This window comes from Thalia democratica, chromosome 9 (assembly GCF_965202585.1).
Source record: "Thalia democratica chromosome 9, ktThaDemo2.hap1.1, whole genome shotgun sequence".
NCBI classification, from domain to species: Eukaryota; Metazoa; Chordata; class Thaliacea; order Salpida; family Salpidae; genus Thalia; species Thalia democratica.
The window spans coordinates 16,040,972-16,064,531 of NC_139173.1; the positions used below are offsets into that span (position 1 = coordinate 16,040,972).

The window sequence follows — 23,560 nt, forward strand, 5'->3', positions numbered from 1 at the left end:
GTTTTTATACTATAAAACAGTTTCTCACCTAAAACTTAACTTTAAAATAATAACATTCCCAAAAATGTGTACTTTTAAAAACCTGGAAGATATTTGGAAAACATGGAAAACTTTTGAAAAAACAAATGGCAACCCTGTTACTATCACTGTTACTCCTTGCCCTTAGTCCATAAGCTTTGATTGGGTATAAATTGTTTGGGGGTAAAAATGATTGCGGGTTAGAACTGAGCGGTTCCCATTTGTTTGTATTAGAAACTTTTAAAACAAATGACTACATCTAAAAAGTTATAAAATTTTTATGTTTTATAAAATATATTTTATAGCATAAATTGAGCTTTTAGATCAGGGGTCGGCACGTCAAAAATGAACATTTTTTTATGTGCTTTAAAGAACATATTTTTAAAGACAATTTTTTTGGACAAAACAAATTAGGCAATAGCATATCCTTTAGATATAACACTAAAATTTTATTTTTGTTTTTTCGAAAATATTAGTATGTTAAACTAGTTGAATAGATATTTTAATGTGGTCCGCGGGCCGCAGTTTGCCGGCCCCTGTTTTAGATAAATGCAAATGTTCTAAAACCTCTATGGCCATAATATTGAAATTTTTTTTTTAAACTTCCATAGGTATTGAGATAACTTTGTGTTGTTGTCAGAAAAGCACAGCGTCACTTTAGCGTGGAGTGACATTTTGCACAGAATAATTTTAAATGTTGATTTAAGTAGTGTTCAATTAATTTATAATTATTAAGTTGACAAACAAAAAAAATTAAAAACTAGTTCTAACACTTTTGAAAGTATCAGCTTAAAAAAATTTAAATAGCGTTTTTACTAGGATCATTCTAAATAAAGCTGTTTCTTAAAGTTTTAAAACAATAAAAAAAAAAAAAAAAATTAAATGGGTAGAAAGATTGTTGAATTAAGTTTACTTACACTTGTATTAATCTATATATAACTTTCATAACACATAGATAAGCATAAAGAAAGTTACAAGATGCGTGCATATAGAAATAAGAGGAACTTAATTTATTTATGTATTATGGTGTTAAATGAAATAAGTAAGTTTTTTACCTTTATATATCTCACCTTTTATTTAAAACTTACGCTTAAAGTTTAGCTTTATAAGAACTGATTTAAGCCTATTAAAAAAGTTTTAAGAATCCTAGAGCTTGTGTATATAGCTAGCTTTATAAAAAAAATATTTTTTTGTCGAAAACTTTTTAAGTAAAGGTATCAAAATATTCTCATTAAAAATTATATAGTAAAATAATTTTATAAATTTATTTTTGTTTTAGTTTCAATTAAAGCTTAAACTTGTAACTTGCTTAAAGCTTGTTAACATTTAGTTCACATGTTGCATAGTTCTACCATTAATTTTTCATGTCACAGTTTTGATCGTTCCACCTGGTTTTATAAGTAATTTCTATTTTGCCAATATAGTTTTTCTTCTTTGTTATGTTACCTTTAGAAACAGTATTTCTTTTTAATTAATTGGGCGTTTGTTTTTAACGGACATGAGTCTTTGGATCAGCAATTACACATTGACTTTTTAGTCTCAGTATTTTTCTGTTTTCTCAGTGTTGTTTAAACTTTTGTTTCTCTACATTACTGTTTTAATATGAACTTTTTATATAAATTTTTAACCTTTTCCAACAGCATTCAAAACAAACATAAGAAAAATATTTTAAAACTTATAGACAAGCATTAACAAAGCAACACTATAATCAATAAAAAAAATAAAACAAAGACAACAACAAATATTTTAATGGACACCAAAAAATTGGACACAGAAATAAAGAAACTAAAGAGTAAATAAGAGGTTTTGTAGAATTCCTGTTGTATCAATAAATACATTTTATGTTGAAAATCTAGTTTAATACCATTTATTTTCATTCGTGTGTAGTTTTTTCAAGTTTTATAAAACATAAATAATATTTTTTTGAAGTAAATTCATATTGAAAACAGGACTTTTAAAATAGCTCTTATAAAGGATGTTTTTTTTTTTTGATTATGTTTTCCAAGACTAATTTTATTTTTTGAAATTTCATAGGTATCCTCTAAAAAATAAAAAGTCTGTAAAAAATTAAACAAGAAAAAGTGATGGCAAACTGTAAAATTGTGACATGATTATTTAACACTGATCTTTTAGGACCATGATTCGGATCAAGCTGAATCAGGCAGTTTTTTACAAAGATTACTTTTATTATATTTTATTTTTACATGAACATTTTTTAAATGATATTTTAGTTCCTCTAAATTTTTTGTAATACTTAAGTTTTTATTCACCATTTTATTGAAAATCTTTATTACTAATAACATATAAGATTAAAGTTAAAGACTTTTTCTAAAGGTATTGACTGTATTTATTACTACTACAGTGTTCAAACTGTATATATAAAAAGTTTAAAGTAATTGTATTTATAGATAAACAACTTACATAATAATAAAGTTAAAAAAATGAATCCAAAGTCTCCAAAAACAAACGATCATAAAGAGGGATTTTTTGGAATGACACTCGGGCGAAAGAAAAAGAAAGAAAGTAAGTTTTTTTTATTTTAACTTTAACTAATGTTTACTTACATTAATTTAATCTGAAAAGTTATTTGTATACATTTTACTTATTGAAAACTACAAAGCAAGTTTTACTTAGTAATTGAAAAATGTTAACTTGAATAGCAACTATAACATGTAAAAACAAAAATTAAGACCACAGTTGTTATTTCAAGTTATCAATTTCTTTGTGCTTACCCCCCCCCCCCCCCCCCTATGGCCTTAACAGCTTCAACTTTACCTTTAATTTAAACTAATGTTTCAGTTCCAAATTAAAGGTAAATTATGTGATGAAATTACCAAATTTTTAAATAAAAACTAGTTTGATGTACACTTATAATTTTATATAGTTTTATTGTATAGCTGTTCATATATTATACGCAGCAAAACTTTATCAGTCACTAAATTATTTCAATACATAACATTTGTTTAGTTTTTATTTGCCAATGGACTGTTCTTTTTTGATCTCTATGATTTAACACCTTATAAAGTTGTGTTTTCCAGTAATATAAATGTTATGTTTGTAAAAACTGAAAATTTGAAATTAGTTTTTATTTTATAACAATGCAAAAGAAACTTTCTTTTTAAAATCCATGGCTGATTAAAATGTGGTAGTAAGATTTTAATTGGGTCTCTTTTATATGAGGGCGAGTCAAATTTTCAAAAAAATTTTCATGAGGGGTTACTTTTGCACAAAGGTTGTTTTTACAAAAGATTATAAAAAAATAAATTAATTAAGAAAAAATACCGACCAAGGGTAAGGGTTAGGAGTAACAGTGATAGTTAAAAAAAATTGGAAAAATAAATAAAAAATATATTAGTAAAATATAAACATAAAATTAGACAAAAGAGTGTTCAACCGTGCTAAAAAGTCATTGTGCAAAAGAGTCTTCATGCATATTTGACACTTACTCTTTTGTATAACAATTAAATATTTTATATATAAGAGACCCAATTAAAATTCTTACTAGCACATTTAAAGCAGCAATAGATTTTAAAAAGAAAGTTTCTTAAGCATTGTAAAATAATAAAAATTAATAAAAAAAATTCAGTTTTTAAAAACATAACATTTGTGTTACTGGAAAACACAACTTGATAAGGTGTTAAGTCCTGAGATCCAAATAAGCACAGCCCGTTGGAAAATCAAAACTAAACAACTGTTATGTGTTATATTACTTTAGTTACTGATAAAGTTATGCTGCTTATAAAATATGAACAGCTCTAAATAGTCTATATAAAATTAATGTTAATTTAAGTAAACATAATGTATCTTTTATGTGTGAAATATAGTTAATTTAAAAATGTATTTTTAAATAAAACTAGTTGTTGGTTTTATAAACATAAAAAAATGACTTAAATATTTCAATTAAAGGTTTTATTAAAGAAAAACAGTACTGTTTTGTTGTACAAACATACTTAAGGTATAATATATTGTTAGTGTAAGTGTTTAAAGTTCAATTACAAAACTAAAAGTAATGTTGTAAATGTTTTTTAATAAATTATAAAAATATTACAAGTAGTATACCAAAAATTTGAAAAAAAAAACATAACTTTGAAGTAAAGTTTGAGTTATATACAAGTTTAATTAAAAAATACATTTATTTCAATCTTATTAGTTACAATTTTTGTTATTTAAGTCTAAAGCTGTGTTTTGTAGAACTTTAATAATATTTTCTGAATTCAAAATGCTTAAGTATGTGCTGTTTTTTTATGTTGCTATTTTGACATCATAAATCTTTTTTGCTGCAAAATCAAGGTGCTTCTGATTAGCTCAAGTTTAATATATGTGAATTTGATGTTTTGATTAAAAAAACTTTTTTTGTTATATGTTAGGGTAAAGTGGGTTAGAGTGAAGGTTTAGATTAAAAGTTTTAGGTAAAATTTGTAGGGATAGGTTTTTAAATGTTATTGATGTACATCAGGGTTGCCACTCGGTCAGGAAAAGTCAGGATTTTTTTTTTTTAATGACAAAATTCAGGAAAATATAAGAGGTTTTGAAAAAAAGTCAGGAAAAGTCAAGAAATTTAATAAAGTTAGAAAAAAGTCAGATTTTATCAGTTTAAATTTACAAAATTCCTTGTTTTCCAAAGCCTTCAATGGTGAAAATTAATTAAAAGTCCTCAAAAGTCAGAAAAAAATTCTAAAATTTTCCTATAAATTTACAAAATTATTTAATTTTATTTCCAATGACTTTATCTGGTATAAATTAGTAAAATATCCTTTATGAAAACTGCAAAAATTTTATATTAACATATTGAACAAGTACCCTACTTGAAAAAGCAGATTTTGTAAGCTTTATAGTACTGATGATCTGTAGCAAGGACACTTTCCATAGTGAAACTGTGATATATACACAAAAATTTATCTAGCATAATTTTAGAATCAAAGTGTTTTTTTTTAAATAAATAATTGAGTTCTTTATAACTAAGCAGTTTAGTTATTATGTGACAAGTTAATGTGTATACTTTACCTCTTTATAATTTTTTCAAAATTGTATAAATTTATAAAATAAGTTATAAGAGAGGTATATGCCAAGATTAGGTTTACTTATTATTTGTATTTTTTGTAGAGTAACTTAAGTTTTTAAAGTAAATAAGAGTGTATTTATTTGTTACAAATTTTATACTAAATGATAAGAGGAAATATTTTATACATTAGATATATAGTTTACTTTTTTATGTCTTTTTTTACAGTTACTTAAGTTTATTCTTTTTTAATTGATTTTTAATTTAAGGATTTTATGTTAAATAGTTTGGGTATTATTTTATTAAACTAAGTGAACAATTTATATAAGTAAAAGATGTTTAAAGTAAATACTTTTTATTATTAGATATTTTTAACTTCTAGGTTGTTTTACAACTTATATGCTAAGTCTGACTAAATTTTATTTTTTTGTTTAGATAAATAGCTCATTACTGGTAGAGAGTAAATTTATTTTTCGTATTAAGGTGTTAGATTAGAATTATTTGTACAGAAAACTATTACTTTATGTATTGGGTTTTCTAACTCAGACTAAGCATTGTTTTTTTTTAGTTCACTACTTAATTGTTTTTTTATATTTTAAATATGCCAAAGTTTACATATTCTAAAAAATTGTGTTCTTTATTGTTTTAAGGTTCTGTAGTCCTACTAAAGGGCCTGAGGTAGGAACTACCTTTAATTGGGGGAAGTCCCCTTTTTTGTGCTAAACGCTTAGCGCGTTTAGCTCTTAAGGTTTTTACTGAATTTACCTTACTCATTAGGTTTAGCTTAGTAATTAATAAGTATGTAATAGACTTAATATGTATATAATTTCTTTAATGAAGTGAGTTTATTAAAAACGTGATGTTAATGTGAAAATTAGGAAGTAGAAATAATAAAGCAGCTAATAAATCAGTTGAATAAAACTGCGAATATAAACACAATAAATAAACACAAAGTTCTACCAATAGAAATGTTCTTAAAGTGTTTAAAATCTTAAATACTAAAATAGGCCTTACTATTAAATCAGAGTCTTAAATTGTTATGTGCATCTTGCACGATCTTATGACTGAACTAAGCAAATATAATACAATAATGCAAATAAACATCAAGATCTTATAAAATTAAAATAATAAAAAAGTTCTTATAATGAGTTCGTGTGCCTCTCGCACGGTCTTATGGCTTAACTGAGTACATTACAATACAGTTATACAAATAAACATAAAGTTCTTATAAAATGACAATCATAACAAAGTTTTTAAATTCAATCAGTGTCTTAAGTTCTTATTATAATTAGTGTGCTTTTTGCACGATCTTATGGCTAACTGAGCCAAAAAAAATAAATAACAACATATTCGAGCTGCGCGTAGTGCGCAAGCTAGGGCTAATGAGCCATTTCTTATCGTTATCTTGAAATAAGTACACAATTTCGGCTGACTATAGCGCCAACTGGCGGAAAAGTATAAAACAACGAAATCGAGAATCGAATTCGTAACAGTTCAACTGTAAAAATTTGTTATTGTTTTAAGATTTTAGTTGTGAAAGTTTGTTATTAAACCTAGGTTTTAATTGTAAAAGTTCCTTGTATGTCGTTTGTTTACCTAGATACATTTATGCTAGAAAATGCTAAAAAATTGTGTCTTTTTTCAGACAAGCTGTGTTTATAAAGTACTAATACAAGTATTTTGATGATAGGGCTGTTTATTACAAATATCAATCATACACAGATGGTTCAAGTGATATACTGGAAGTTTGATGATAGAATTCAGCAGCAAACTGTTGTTTTTAACATGTATTAAAATTAGATTTAAAGCTTTATATAGTTTAAAGTGTTAAATTATGTATTTTAGAATAAGTTTAATTTAAGAGTTTGATTTAGAAAAGTCAGGAAAATTTTGGTAAAAAGTCAAGAAAAGTCAGGAAATTTTTCTTAGCTTGATCAGTGGCAACCATGTGTACTGCTGTCTTACTATATTATTTTACCTAGATAATATTATAAATGGAAAAATCCTAAAGCCTTACTACTGCAGCCAACCCCAAATATGTTTGTACAAATTTATTTTAAATTAGTTTGTATGTACATCATTATAAAACTATAGATAGGAATTTACCTAGTTATAACAGATGTGATAATATTTTTATTTTTAAGATTTTAAAATTTAAACAGTTTTTTTCTTAAACTTCAAATGATTTGCTTTTCAAGGACGTTGTAAACTTAACAATAATTTGATAAAACTAAAGTTGATATAATGTAGCTTACTAATATAATATCTATATATCAATATAATACACAAAAAATATTAAAAACAGTTGCTGAATATGAAAATGAACTCCGTGTAGCTCTTGATGGTGAGGAAATACAACCTGAATATCTTTTACAAAGTTTCCAGCTTGATGAAAATGAAGAAAGGTCAATGATTGAAAAAAATTCACTAAAGAACCCTAATGTTCTTGAATTGCAAAAGGTACTTTACAGCATTTATAGTATTTATATATAAAATACAATTGTCTTTTCATTAAATAATGGTACTTTTCCCGAAACTTCTACATTTTTGAATTTTTTATGTTAAATCTAAATATATAATAAAGTATGAAAAAAAAACATAGAAAAAGCTGTTTCAACTCTTCAAAAACAAAATAACATATTTAGAGATCTTTCATTTTTATAAAACTTTTTCAATTATTATTCAAGTAGATAATCAATTTGATAATCGATAGATTCTATTTGAATAAGAATTGAAAATTGTTTTATAAAATCAAAGATCTCTAAATATTTTGTTTTTAAAGAGTTTTGACAGCTTTTTCTGTGGTTTTTTTTAACAGATTATTGTATGTTCAAATTATTCACAGCTATCCAATTTCTTATATAAAAAAGGCAGACTACGTTCAAACCATTCATTGATTTTAAATTTAAACAGTTATTGGAAAAAGTTTGGAAAATTGTACAAAGTAATTTTAATTACAAAATGTAGTCAGGTAAAGCAATATATAATTTTATTTGTTGCTATAATACTTTTCAATTACTTTCTGCATTTAAAAAAAATATTATTATTCTTATTATATTATTTTTTTAATTGATTTTAGTTCTTTTTTGAAGTTTGCAAAGTTAAAGCTTTAAAAAAGTTAATTAAATTTTCTTTAATATTGTTTATTGAACGACAAAAAAAATACGCTCAAAAGGTTTGGTCTGAGGACCTGGTGTACAAAAAACTTTCGGTTATCGATTCATACACCAGAACAGTTTAACATCATACCCAGGACATAATAATATTATACTATTAAAAATGACCTTCTTTATACCTTACTTTTAAATTTACTTACAGTAGAAAAGATTTAAGTTAAATTAAAAGTCAGTATATTTATTTTTTAAATGTCTGGAAACATAAACAACAATGTATTTTATCAACATTTAGTTTTTAAATTTTAATCAGGCTCAAAATTAATTCAAATTTATTTGAGAAAATAAATATTTCCTTGTATAAAGTTTTAAGTCTATTGTCTATATTAGGATTTCCCAAACTGGGATATTACAGAAATTTAGGGGGCCATGAGCAGTAAAGGGGCCACAGAGGGGCCATGACTGAGGTCGTAATTTGAAATCTACACTAGATATTCTGGATTTGATTATGAAGAGTAAAAAAAAAGAACTTAGGCATTTTTAATGATAGTTTTGAAATTTTTAATAGGTATTATGGAAGAATTTTTGGAAACTTAGAGGATTACAAGGCCATAATTTGAAACTTATACTAGGTTCTCTGGAGTTGATGATGAAGAGCAAAAAATATATACATACAGGGTTGCCACACACTCAAGGAACTCAGGGAATTTAGGTAATTAGAATTTTTCAAGTTTTCAAGAAATCTCATGGAAACTCAGGGAGTTTTGATTCTTTTTTTTAACTCAGGGAAACTCAGGGCAGTTTTGGTTTTTTCTAAAAGTTTCAGGGAAATTTATAATTTTTTTTCTTAATCTCAGGGAATTTTTTTTTCTAGATCTAGAACGAGATTAGTTAATCAAGTTTCAATATTTTGTTCAAAAAAGTTAATTTAATTTATTTTTAAGTGCTTATTTAAAAAAATTTTAGCCTTGCGGTTAGTTCTTCAATTTTATTAGAATTTTTGTAGTAATTTTTCAATAAATAATAGAATATTAAGGATTTGAAAAAAACTCAGAGAAACTCAGGGAAGTTTAAGGTTACTCAGGGAAGTTTTTGGTCACTCAGGGAAGATTTTTTAACTCAAAGAGTGGCAACCCTGTTAGTATATAAATAAATAAAAATAAAAGGTCTTAAAAAATTTTGATGGTAGTTTTTGGAGAAATTTTGTTGTAGGGGGCCATAACTTTTTTAATTTTATTAAATATGATATCATAAAATGGGGTCTTTTGAAAAAAAGTTTGGGAAACCCTGGTCTTTATTGGTATAATTTTTTTTCTTAAACAAAATTTAAATTTAACAAACTGAGTATTCTAATTTAGTTTTTGTTAACAACTAGTTATATATTGGTATAGATTTTCAAATTTTCTCCTAATTGGTAATAAAAATTCTGCAATATGTAAAGGAAGTTCTATATAAGCTTCATTTAAAAATATGATTTGTATTGTCTTATGTAAAATAACTGATATAATATTTTTTGATATAGCAAGTTCAAAGTTATTTATATAAATAAACATAAACAGTTCTTTAAGTGTATAGTTTTTGATTAATGACATATTGTGATTCTCATAAATCGTTGTTTTTTTATCGAATACAAGTGTTGATGTTTATTTAAGATAAATTAATCTAATGTATGTACAACTAAATTGTGCCATACAATTTAATATATTAATTGAGTAAAATGGAAAGTTTCAGATTTAACATAATAAAACATTGGATACCAAAAATCCAGATTAGTAAGGTCAGTCACAAGATCAAAATAACTATATCAGTATGTAAAACTTAAATCGATATCCAATAAAAATTGATAAAGAAACGTTTCTGAAGGATTTCTCCCAAACTTATGCTAATTATTGTTTAATTAAATTAATTCAATTCAGTTTCTTTTCTTTTTGAGAAACTTAGGATACTTTTTGTTATTTTTAATAGTTTTTAACTCAATTGATTCAGTTTAAAGTATTTTGATATTTTATAGTAAAGTTATGTAGTACTTGTCCACTTTTATAAATTCTAATTTGTGGATTTTTATAATAAGGTTTTTTTGCCTGTTGTGTGTCTAGCTTTACTTAAATATAGCAAAACTATTTTTTGTAGCATATTGTAAACGGATTTTGTGAAATACGTGTCTACAGTCTTGCTCTTATTAATTATATCATGAAGTTTAAGTATTTACAATCTGGAAAGTTGTGCACAGTAGATAATTATTTTATTTTTTAGTTGCATGTTAATTAAAAACTTATTAATAACTATGAAATAAAGAATAAGACCAGTTATTATTTATAAATTTAAGTATGTTTTAACTCAAAATTTTTTTGTGGACGTTTTCATAAAGATTGTTGCGCCAAAAGCAATAAAAAAGAAACTTTAGTTAAGCTCAGGCTAGTTTTTTTTTTTGCTTTAAAAAGTTGCAATTGTGCATCTGTTAATATAAGCATGGTATATCACATTTTTTGTTTTTGGTTTTAATTGGTTAAAATAGTTTTTATTATTTTGAAATCAATTTTATTTTGTTGTAATATCAGACTGTTATAAGTTTTAATTGTTTTTATTAATATTTTAACAGGTTTTAAAAGACTGGATAAATAACAGCTTAGTTGATCAAAGAATTATAGTCAAGGATTTACAAGAAGACCTGTTTGATGGACAAGTTTTACAAAAACTTTTAGAAACTATTGCAAAAATTAAGCTTGAGGTACTTTGTTGATTTCAAGTATGTATCTTAGAAGTATGTCTGTTGTTAATAAGGATTCATTGCTCAAAATTTTATGACAAAAATGATTTAATAATTTTTTTTATATAATTATATTTTAAATTAGTTTATATACTTTTGTGAAAATGATATACTTTAATAATATAATAGACAAAAAAAGTAACTTCAATAGTAGTTAAAACATATTAGATATTTTAAATCAAAAACATATATGATAAAATAATTTTGTTTAATAGATTATTAATTATGCTTGTTTAAAGTCATTTTTTAGTTAGCTGAATTTAAATTTAGCGCATACACTGTTTTAATTATTTTTATAATACAAACTTGTTTTTAGTTCTATCCTCTTTTCACTTAAGGGCATAGGGGTAGGTAAAGCACTTTTTTTTACATGTTGATTTATTTTAAAGATCTCTTACTTAGCAGTTGCTCTGTAGCGTTTTGTAAAATTCAAATTTGTTTTTGAGATATAAAGGTACAAGGTCGGAGGTTCCTTATGGATGGACCAAAGTTAAAAGATAAAACATATTTTCTCATTTGAAACTATTTTCTCCTACAGTTTTCAAACAATTGCTCTGCAATTTACTCGATTTAAACTTAAATAAATAATAAAGATTCTTGTTATTGGATTTTTTCTGATTAATTTTTTTTTAATTATGATCTGTCGATGCTGGTGGGCCAACATTCAAACTCTAAGTTGGGTCTGGTTGACTGTCTGTGGGTAGATTGTCAACCTGACGTTTTTGCTCATGCTTTTCCTGCAGACGGGGTGACTTTCTAGGACGTTTATGCTTAGGACGCTCTGCAGGAAGCTTTTTATTTATATTACTTAAATTGGACATAATAGATATAAAATGCTTTTATGATAACTTATAATTTATCAGTGAATTTTATCTATCAATACTAAAATCTATTTTAGACTACTTTATATAAATTTAGCAATACAAATTGAGTAATGAATCTACTAAGAAAATGAACAATAATAAAATACTTTACAAAATCTCTAATTCAAAAATATAATTTACTTTTAAATTTTTTATAAATTCTTGGCAAGAGTGCAAACTAAATAATAAACCAAGTTTTAGTGCAGTCAACTATAAATCAGTTAAAGATATGTCAAATATTTAAATCTATATCGAAAAACTTAGAATAAATAAGTATAGCTTAAATTAAAACTTATAGTTAGCAATAAACTATAATAGGCCTAATAAACTATTAAACATTTAAATCTAACTCAAATATTTAAAGCAATTAAAAATACAGCTTAAATATTAATTTTATATCTAAACAATATCTACAATTCACATGCAATCAAATAGAGTTCGGATAGAATTCTTTTAGTAGATCCTTTTCTCAGCTACACAATACACAACTAACAACACAAGTCTATATTTTTGTTTTGTTTTTTATGTAACTTCGTCAGTATTTTCCGCCTTGCTACCCTTCGTTCTGATTAGCTCATTAGGTTATGGTTGAGTGTTTTAAGAGTTCACTTCCATATATGGTAATTGTTGTCTAGCTCAACATATTCAAAGTTCAAAACAATGAATAATGCAAGTAAATACAGCACTTCATTGCATTATTAGAAAAAAAATCCGTCATAAAAGTCTTCAATTTTATTTTTTTTACTAGTGCAACAAACATTTTCTTTAAAACTTGAGGTTGATTGACCAAATAATGAAGGAGAAGATATATTTTTCAAAACTATGAGAAAATAGGCAATCATAAATTTTTCCTCATACATACGTTTGTAAAGAAAACTTTTTACACAACTGACGACATCTCAAAAATTAATTAGTATTTTTTGTTCTGTAAAATGTATCTTATAGTATACAGGGTAGCCACTTTACCTGAAAAACCTGGAATTTGACAATTTAAGCAAAACAAAAGCTGGAAAAACCTGGAATTTTAACATGTTCAGCAGTAAACTTTCGATTTGACTCAAAAAATCTATCATATAGATATAAAAATTTGTCATCATCAAAAAATTTTATTACTAAGAAATACATTCAAAGTAGCTTTACAGTATCTTATCAATGTTTAGTTACTATTTGACAAAGTTTCTTACGTAAAAATTAACTTAAAACTAAAAATAGACCCAAAAATGTGTACTTTTTAAAACTTGGATAAAATTTTGAAAAAACTCTGAGTATATAATTAAAGCTTTTAAATAAAGTGTAATGTAAAAATAAATGTTGGATTCCCTATGCCCTTAATTTCATATATTTTGTTTAAAGAAATAAGAAAGTCTTATAACTAAAGTTGATACTTAAAATGTTTTAAAAGTTGTATAAATCAAACCTTTAAAAATTATTTACTTAAATCTATTTTTACAACTGACCAAAATGTTACTTGACTATTTTCTAACAAACCGTAAGTACACTTAGTTGGTAACAGGGACGTAGCTAGCTCAAAAAAGTTACGAATCTGCAAAAATTAAAACATCTGAAATAACGCGTGATAACGTCCTAGCGGGAACACAGCAATTTAAACTACCTCTAATGTTATTGAATTTAATCTGAAAATATGCAGTTATGTTAATACATCAAAAATGGAATGTTGAAGTACGAGTGATAACTGAATACAAGACAATTTATTTTGCTACACACCCCCTATGACTCTTTATGTCATGCCTTTTGTGTAAACCCAGAAAGTATTCATTGAAAAAAGTAAAAAAAAATCACAATTTAACTCAAAAGCATTTATATTGTTTTCAAAATCAAACATTTAACGTAATCAATAGTAACAACAAGTTATGCAAATTTTTGTAAAATTAAGTTGTATGATTTTGATTTTTGAAGCTACAGCTTCCATTAGAATCAATTTTGCAATGCAACTTTTTGACAAATTAAAGCTTTAACGCGCTAAATGTTACAATTTGGATGTATTTAACTCGTTTAATTTTTACGACACTAAAAATGCTAAAGAGTACATATATGTCAAAATTATCTCTCAGGAGTGCATAACTAAGTATAAATGAATACTAAAAGCAGAGTCTTTTCAAGCTGAAATAAAAGCAAGTATTTTCGCACATAAGTGTACATTTCTGTAGATTTGCAAAAACTAACCAAGCTACGTCCCTGGTTGGTAAGGTTGAAATAAGACTGAATTTTTAGAATTAAGTTATAAACATCCAACGTCTGTTATACGTTTCTTTTATTATAATTTTAATCAGTGTCATTAAACAAAAACTAAATTTGAAGGTTCCTGAAGTTACGCAAACATCGCTGGGTCAGAAGGGAAAACTTCAAGCTGTGCTGGAAAAAGTTCATGAAAACCTTAAATTGAAACCTACTCAGGCAAAGTGGAGTGTTGACAGTCAGTTTAGTCAAGACCATATAAGCAAAAAATATTTTTTTAACATTTCTTTATAGAATCCATATTAAACTTTGTTACCAACGCAAACATTAAAATTATTTTTTTTTAAACACGCAGGCATACATTCCAAAAATTTAGTAGCCATTCTCCACTTGCTAGTTGAACTCGCCAAACATTACCACGCTCCCGTCAGAATGCCGGAAAATGTTTTGATTAAAGTAAGACTGATGTTTTTGTTTCATGTAAAAAATAAATTAAATATAACAAAAAGTATGATTAGAAAAAGAAAAAGAAAAAAATAATTTGTACTAATAAATGATAATTTCGACTTACTTTTGTTGCTGATTGCCCAAAAAAAGGTACAAAGTTTCTATAAATTTCTAGTTTTTATATGCTGCAATTAAAAATAAGTTTGCTTTTACTATAACTTTTTTATTAAGATAATGAATTAATGTATAGTAATGTTGAAACTACAGTTATTACATTTTTATTTGTAAACTTTGTATTTTTATTTGTATTAGAATAGTTTATTTAATTGGATGAAGTCTAATAAATGAGTATAAAGTAAAATTGATTTTTTTATTAATGTTTAGCTTAGTCTAAGCATAGTTTTTCCAACCATTTAGTTTATGAAAACCATTAGTTTAAACTGTTTTCTGTATATCTTCGTTATAAAATGTTTCTGGTTTAAACCTTAAACCTTGCTAAAGTTTTTAAAAGTTATTGATTACTCTTAAATTTATTTACACATTTAAGTTTACTTTTCAAAATAAATGTTAATTTTTTTAGATTAAACTACTTTATCTTAAAAATTATGTTTTATTTATACTTTTGTATTTTAAACACCTTGATTATACTACTTTGTTTTTGTTTTGTATGAAAAAAAGTATGTAATAGTTGAAAATAACAGGGTTGCCACTTTACCTGGAATCCTGGAAAAACCTGGAATTTGACAATTTAGGCAAAAAACACCTGGAATTTTGATCAAAAAACCTGGAAAAACCTGGAATTTTTAAGAACTTTAACATCTTCAGTAGTAAAGTTTCGGTTTGACTCAAAAAATTTATCATATAGACAAAAATTTTAAGTCATTACCAAAAATGTTTTTATTAAAAAACACATTTTAAGTAGCTTTACAGTGTCTTTTCAATCTTTTTATACTATATAGCACAGTTTCTTACCTTAGATTTAACTTTAAACTAAAAATAGACCCAAAAATGTGTACTTTCAAAAACCTGGAAGAAATTTGAAAAACCTGGAAAAAATTTTGAAAAAACGAGTGGCAACCCTGAAATAAGTAGAAATATTCATTTACTCACTTTAGGTAGAAAGTTTAATGCTTCATCCAAACATTGATAACATGTAGCTAAATATTATTATTATTGTATTGTTTATTGTGCAATGTTGGACTCAGGCATCAAAACCCAGGGTTCGTGCGCGTCAGGCTAAATCAGGCTAAGTCAGTTTTTTTGAAAAAAGTTGAAAAACGTCAGGCTAAATCAGTTTTTTTATTTAAAAATTTGAGAATTTCAGTTTTTCTCAGTTCAAATGCTTGAAAATTTTTGATAAAAAAGTATTGAGAATTATTTTAAGATCAAATTAAAATGTGAATTTGTTTCTAAATAAAGATTTAGTTATTAAAGACCAAATAAGTCAGTATTTGTAAAAATAAATGCTTAAAACCTTTTGTTGAATCTCTAAATTTTTTTAAGAATCTTCATCATTTTATATTGAGTAGATTGTATAGGTCATAACTATAAAAGTTCATAAAAAAATACAGTTTAAACATTACAGTTTAGTTCAAAAACTTAGCTGTTTTTTTGAATTTGTTTACATATGTTTTTCAGAGCTTAGTTGGTTGAACTGTTTTAATTTCCAATTCAAAGGCTTTATACTAAATACTTATTAGATTAAAATTCTTAGCAGTTTATTTATACATTTTACTGTTTGTTTAAAGTTATTAGAGATATTCACAACACTAAAACTTAGCTTTAAGATATAAGTACTAAGTTTTGTGGGAGTACTAACTTTAGGTACAATTCATTTTTCTATACAAGAACAAAATATTTTTTTTATTTTTAAATTTAAGTGTAAACTTTTTAAATCTGATATGATATCCACAATCACTATATTTATTTAGAGTTTAGGATTTATAATTATGTATCAGTTTTAAGTATTAGTCAAAATACTATAATAAAATTTTTTTACTTATTTTAATACTCGTGTAATCGTTTCATTTTAAATTTGTAATGAAACACGACAATGCACGTTGTTTTATTATAAATGGTTATAATGTTTTTACTTAGTGCTTAATTAAATTGAACAATTGTGTTTAGTAATATATATTAAATTCTAACACCAGTAAAAGATTATATATAACACTTATTTTAAAACTTATCGCTGAATTTGTTATTTTATAGGCATAGGGGGTAAATCACCTTTTTCACTATTTAGTTTTATCTTATTGAGTTGTAACTAAGCTATGAGTTGCTTTTTGCAGATTTTTAAAGCTCAAAATACTTTTGAGATAAAGCTGGTTGAAGTCGGAGACTACAATAGTACTAATCAAGACCCCCCCCCCAATACCTAAAATGACTTCTAAAGGGGATTTTCCTACTTTGAAAAAATGTCAGGCTAAAGTGTTTTCAGTCAGGCTAAATGAAAAAAAATTCGCGCACGAACCCTGAAAACCTGAGCTACTTAAACAAGACACACAATGAAAATAAAAGCTCATTAACAAGTTTAAACTTATTTGATTGATAGAAAAGTCGATAACTTAAGACTTACAAAATTAGTTTTACAAAAATAATAAAATTAAATGAATATTATGTCAGGGGGGAGGCGTAGGAAAATAAAACTAATTATTATTACAACTAGAAAAATTAAGAAATTGGTAGCTAATTTAAATGAGATAAATATCATACAAATCTTTATTTATTTGTTTTTCTGAATTGTTTTTGTGAAAAGTTACTGAACTTTACTGATGTTTATACTTTTCAAATTAAACCTTTTTAGTTTTAACCGAAAATGTTACACCTTCTCACACAATACTACATCCTGTGGTAATTTGTTCCACATAGTCTCTGCTATTTGAAAAAATGAACCTTGCCACTGACTGTTGTTAAAATTGTTTTTACATTTTATTTTTTTTGGGAAAAACTAAAAAACTGACTGAAAAAAGCCTTATATTTGCAATTAATAATTTCGTAAAGCATATATAAATCAAATTCCTATCTTCTATACTCTAGAGCAGGGTTTCCCAAACTTTTTTGCAAATGGCCCCCTTTAAAGAAATTGAAAAAGCCATAGCCCCCTTCAACAAGATTACTTATAAACTACGATAAAAAACACCAAAGACTTTTTTTTTTTTGCTCTTCATCTGCAACTCAAGAATATCTAGTGTAAGTTTCAAATTATAATCTCATGACCCCCAAGGGGACCACTTGGCCCACTTTGGGAAACACTGCTCTAGAGACTTCAATGCAAGTTTAACCAATCTATCATTATATGATGAATGAAATATGGTACAACGACTACATATCAACCGGATAAAATTTCTCTGCACAAACTCAATTTATTTTGTTAATGTATTTTTTTTAAAAGGGTGACCAAATTTCTGTTTTGTATTCAAGCTTGGTACGGACGTATATTTTAAATAGTTTTGTTAGAGTAGTAGCTGAATTAATTTTAAAACTTTCAATATTTGATAGGATGAAACTTGTGCAACATTATATAAATAGTTTATGTGTTCGTTCCATTTTAAATTTTTGGAGATATGTATTCCTAAATCCTATACTTTAACTGTTGGTATCTAAGTTTTATTGATAAATAGGTCAATCGGGTCAAACGGTTTGTTTTTCTTAATTGTTAGAATCTTACATTTAGTAGGATTTAAATCGATTTTTTTTTTAACCATTCGTAGATATTATCTAGAGTAGATTGTAAAGAGATATTTGACTCACTGAAAATTTTTGCATCGTCTGTAAATAAACTCATATAACTTTTAATATCAATGTTTGAACTAATGTCATTGATGTAAATTTAAAAAAGGAGGGGACCAATTACACCACCTTATGGTACTCCACTGTATATAGATAAAGGGTTTGACAGCGTATCATTTAATGATTAAATAATTATAAAAACTATTTAATTAATACTTGAAATATCATGTTAAGCACTTATTTTACAATCAAAAACTTTTTCATAAAATGGAGTATTTTATTGTTTCAACTGTTTAAAGTTGTTTTTGCATAAAAAGCATGCAACTGTGATAATATTTAATTATCTTCTCTGCTGTTTTATTTTTCTACTGCCTTTTAAACTTTGTGTAATTACGTCCAACTATTAAGTATGAATAGTTCTATGTAAAAGGGTTACGCTAGTACTAAAATACTTTATCAATTCTTACTTTTTTTTTTCCATATTGGTAAAAAAATATTAAAATGAAAATGGAAAAAGTTCACACTACTAAAGGTTTATTTTCATCATGATCCATTAAGGCAAATTGAAACTTTCTAAATTGAAGCGAATTAAGTTTTAAGTCAGTCAATAAATTTACTGTCTACTTTCATCGAGAAACAACTTTTTTTTTGCTTTAATTTTCTATTAGTATAGTTGTAAGTTTTAAAAGTATTAGATCATAAAAAAGTTAAAATTAATAATTTTTAATATGATTTTTCTCAGATGTAAATAAAAAGTATAAACTTTTTCAGACGATAGTAGTTACAAAGAAGGATGGAAAACTTATTCACAAAACTGTGAACGAAGTTATAACTACAACTCTAGAGTGAGTTAAAGATTTTAATTCTTTGATTGATAGCAAAAAAAAATTGACGGAGAATTAACTAAACTTGATGTTTATATTTTTTTTTAACAGTAGAGCAGTACTGCTTTTTTATTTGTTTTTGAAAGTATGCTGACTGAAGTTAAACTAAGTTGGATTATGTTTTTGAAAATCGAAATAAAAATAGAACTATTATGTATAGTAATTTTTGCTCATTTTTTTATACTGGTTTTAAAATCCTAAAGGACAGTGAGTTACAAATTTAAAATATTGAAATCAAAATCGCAATTTTTTTTCTAAGTTACAACTAATTTTTAAGTAAATATTAGACTACCAATACATTTTCCCTTTGAATTTTTAAGTGTTATTCAAAATAAAAATTTTTTTGATAATCTTTTTATACTACATTTGTCAATACTTTTTAACAATCCTCATAAAATCTTGATTTATCTGATGTTTTTTGAATTTCAATAATGGTTTTTAATATAGTTAATGATTAAGTAGATTTTCTGTTTTGTATGAGTTTAACAAGATTTTTTATGTAAACAAACTTTTTAAACGCAAAAAAATATTGTAACAAAAAAAATTTATCAAGTCAATCAAAAATTTCAAAACTTTTAAAGTTTAGTAAAACTAAATAGAACAACTTAGTTTAAGTTATATTGCATGTTATTTTTCAATTTGTTAATCAAATAAGATCTAGAGTTTGTAGGGGAATGCATCTTATTGTATCATATTTCATTATTTATTATTACTTTTATAGATCGCTCTTTGTTTATATATGAACTAAGAAAATTAAATAAAAAGTTGCGGTTTAGTAAGTTAGTTATTATACAGTAATAATAATAATAAAAATAAAATAATTTGGTTTTTAGTATTAGTCAATCAATAATTAGTTAATCTAATTCATTGTATATAACTAAGATTACACTATAATATTAATAGTTTTTAGCAATATTATTCTGAGGATGCGCTAAACGAAATTAATTAATAAACTTTTTTTGAAAAAGAGTGTCTTACGTTTATATTTTTTACTCAAAAATATAATACGTTTTACTCTGCTTCGTGTTGTTATATATATTTTTTTCTAATTAATATTTAGTTTCCAATCGTACAAAATGTTAGATTTTTTTTAATTTTATGCATTTTAAAGATGTTAAATACATTTAAATTACAGAGAGATGACTGGAGGACGTTTTGGTGAGCTTTACATTTTACATTTAAATTTTTAAATCTATCATAAGAATAGTTTTTAGCCGTTTCTTTCATTTGTAATATCGTTCAATTCAGTATAAGGTAAAACTACCTTTTTTTGTCAATGTACTTTTCAGTTTTTAAATTATTTTTTTTTTACATTAATAAATATTCCTCTAGCAAGGGATGCATTTGACACTCTGTTGGATCATGCACCTGACAAATTGTCAATTGTCAAAAAGAGCCTGATTGATTTTGCCAACAACCATCTAGAAATACTAAGTTTATCTGTCTACGACCTCGACACTCAAGTTCGTTTGTAACAATAAAGTTTATTCTAGATATAGGGTTGCCAAAAAGCCTGAAATCATAGAAAAACCTGAAATTTGACTATTTAGGTAAAATAAACGGCTAGTATACTTAAAGTTCAGTCTGATTTGCATACTTACTGAGTCAGCAAAAAAAAAAAGTCTCATGTTTTTATTTTCATTATTAAAACTTTCTTTTTAGACTAATTTTTAATATTTTTGGGTAAGGTTGGCTACGGATAACGGTATAGATACTAAAAAAATCAAATAGAGCTTTAAAAAAAATAGTTGACTCAGCAATTATGCAAATCAGACTGACTCTAAGTATACTTGCCTAACAACATTGAAAATATACTGTTAAGCTACTTTTAATGTTAATAAAAACATTTTTGTAACTGATCGAAGTTTAATTACTTTACAATTTTACATATCATTTTTTTTTTGATTCCAGGTATTTTAGTAATGGAAATTATACTTAAAGGTCAATCTTGTTTGCATATTTGCTGAGTCAGCAAAAAAGCTTTATTTAAGTGTTATTTTTAATTTTAATGATTAAAACTTTATTTTTTGATAGATTTTTATGTGTTTAGTTAGGTAAAGTGGGTCAGGGATAAAGGTTTAAATTAAGAAGAATCAAAAGGACCTTTGAAAATTGCTGACTCATCAAATGTGCGAATGAGAATTTCCTTTGAAGTATAACTTCCATGTTGTTATACTATTTGAGACAGTTTATACTACCTTAGATTTAATTTTATTCCAAAAATAAACTAAAAAACTTATTTTTAAAAACCTGAATTTTTTTTCAAAAACCTTTGGTAACCCTGTAGAAAGTTTCTGTCTTTATTTACTGATATTAATGTTATATGGCAAAATAAAGACAGTTTAAATACAAAACAAAATTTGATACTTTATAATGTCTTTCATTTTCTTTTAAATTATAGTTCAATAAATTTGGTTTAGGACCTTCTAAACGAAACGATGTCTTGTTATAAACTCCACTGATAATATACTATTATTAATTACCATCATAATTTTTAGTTTTACTTCAATATTAAAAACAAACTGACTTTTTTTTTAGTTTTCTGATGGTATAAATTTAATATTACTGATGGGTTTATTGGAAAATTACTTTGTGCCAACACACATGTATTCTTTAACGCCAGCAACTTTTGATGAGAAAGTAAAAAATGTGGAACTTGCTTTTGAGCTAATGAAAGACGCAAATATATTGCTTCCTAAGACACAACCGCAGGGTTTATATGAATTTAGTTTATTTATATTATTTTGATTTTTAGTTGTACAGATTTATAACTTTTACAACTGATATTAACCATCAAGTTGTTTTTAAAATACTCAAGATAATAACTATTTTTTATGTTAATGGAAATATTCTTAGACAAAAAATACATATTATAATAGATATTTTATAAGCTTTAAAAAAGTTCTAAATTTTGTTCGTTTATTTTAAGTGTTTTTATTTTAGTAACTTAAAAGAGTTTATCAAAAATATATATTTTAGATTATTTTTCAGACATAGCGAAGTGTGAACTAAAGTCAACATTGAGAGTTCTGTACAACTTGTTCAATAAGTACAAAGTAAAAAGAAACGTTCTTAGTATGTAAAGACAGTATTTTTAATTTTTATATTTTTAATTACTACAACCTTTGTTCAACTGGTATTGAGAAATTTCAATTTTTTTTTCGAAACAAGAAAAAAAAAAGGTATTGCTAAACAGATTACTTTTAAATTTTTGTTAAACATAATAAAATTTAATTTTTCCTTTAAATTTTTTTTTCTTTGATAGGTTTTTTTTCTTAAACTTTGTACTTTTTTTATCATGCATTTGAAAAATCCTATTTTTTAACAATCTGAATTTTACGTTTTTTCTTTCATTTAATTATTATTTCAAAATCTTGGTATATTTTACGGTGTTTTAAATTCAAATATATTTTTTTCTAAAAAAAGTTTAACTTAAACTAAAGAAATAATATGTTTTATTATTTGTACTGACTTGCCTATGTTAGTTTATAGTACAACTTTAAATATTTTATACTCTTTAGTCAATAGTCGTTTAAAAAAGCATTAGTGATTTTTTAACATTGAAATCTTTGATGTAAGCTTAAACTGCTCGCAACCGAATAAATAATTTTTTCATGAACTGAACAATAACTATTATATTTAGATTAAAAAAAAAAAAATTTACTTTTGAAATCTTTGTTTTTTTAACATTTAAAAACTTTTTGTGGAAACAATTTTCGAACTTTAAACGAATTAAATCTTTTAACATATTTCTTTTCATATACCATAGTTTTACTTTTTGTAAATTAGTTTTGTTTTTTTGCTTGTTATATTAAATGATTTTTTTAAACATTTATCTAACTTATTTTTATGCGTTACGAATTTGTGAAGTAATAAAGCTACAGCCAGTGATCCTTATTTTTAATTTAATTTTATTATATAAGCTACTTAAATGTTATAACTACTACAAATTTTTATATACAAATATGTTGTTAAAATAATTTAAGTAGTTTACTAAACTTATAAGAATAATCAGTCATTGCATTTTCACTTTATAGTTAAGTTTTATAAATAGATTGAAGTTAACTGAATTAAGGATACAATTTTGTTAGTTAGTGAAGACAGTGTTGTTTACTAAACTATGAAAAAGTTAAACACAACTTGTTTTAAGGAAATAAATAGTAAAAGATAAGATACTTAAATGTTCTACTTAACTAAGCAAGAATTTTAAAATTAGTTTAATTTTATGCGGCCTTTTTCTAGTAAAAACAGCTTGTTCAGACCAATTTAATCCATTTATTCGAAACTATGTTAGTAAATAAAAAATGGCTTCTAATATTTTTTATTAAGCTATCTAGTTTATTTTGTAAAACCACCGCAAAATCCGGTTGTTTACTTTTAAAAGGCTGCCTTATTTACTTCAAGTGATTACTTTTCAAACTTTCGGACAACAAGTCGTAACAATTTAGAAAAATACTCGGTAAAAAGCATTAAATAGTTATTAAGTTGGTAAATAAAACACTTTACCATTTTAAATACATTTATGTTCTTTACCAAAATAA

At 24.9% G+C, this 23,560-nt stretch overlaps 1 protein-coding gene across 1 annotated transcript; it reads left to right on the forward strand.

The window, feature by feature from the left end:
• The first annotated feature begins 2,430 nt into the window (after positions 1–2,430).
• On the forward strand, positions 2,431–22,883 carry LOC145844535 (beta-parvin-like). The gene is made up of 10 exons (XM_082951933.1): positions 2,431–2,541; positions 7,323–7,477; positions 10,730–10,858; positions 14,080–14,194; positions 14,312–14,412; positions 18,907–18,980; positions 20,155–20,177; positions 20,352–20,482; positions 21,558–21,732; positions 22,011–22,883. Exons 1-10 carry the CDS (start codon positions 2,460–2,462, stop codon positions 22,100–22,102), a joined length of 1,077 nt encoding a protein of 358 aa, XP_082808059.1. The 5' UTR covers positions 2,431–2,459; the 3' UTR covers positions 22,103–22,883.
• Positions 22,884–23,560: the final 677 nt, after the last annotated feature.

Coding starts and splice junctions, on each gene's coding strand:
- LOC145844535 (XM_082951933.1), top strand. CDS start 2,460: ATGAATCCAAAGTCTCCAAAAACAAACGATCATAAAGAGGGATTTTTT. Junction 14,195..14,311: donor GGCAAAGTGGAGTGTTGACA/GTCAGTTTAGTC, acceptor TTAAACACGCAG/GCATACATTCCAAAAATTTA. Junction 21,733..22,010: donor TCCTAAGACACAACCGCAGG/GTTTATATGAAT, acceptor ATTATTTTTCAG/ACATAGCGAAGTGTGAACTA.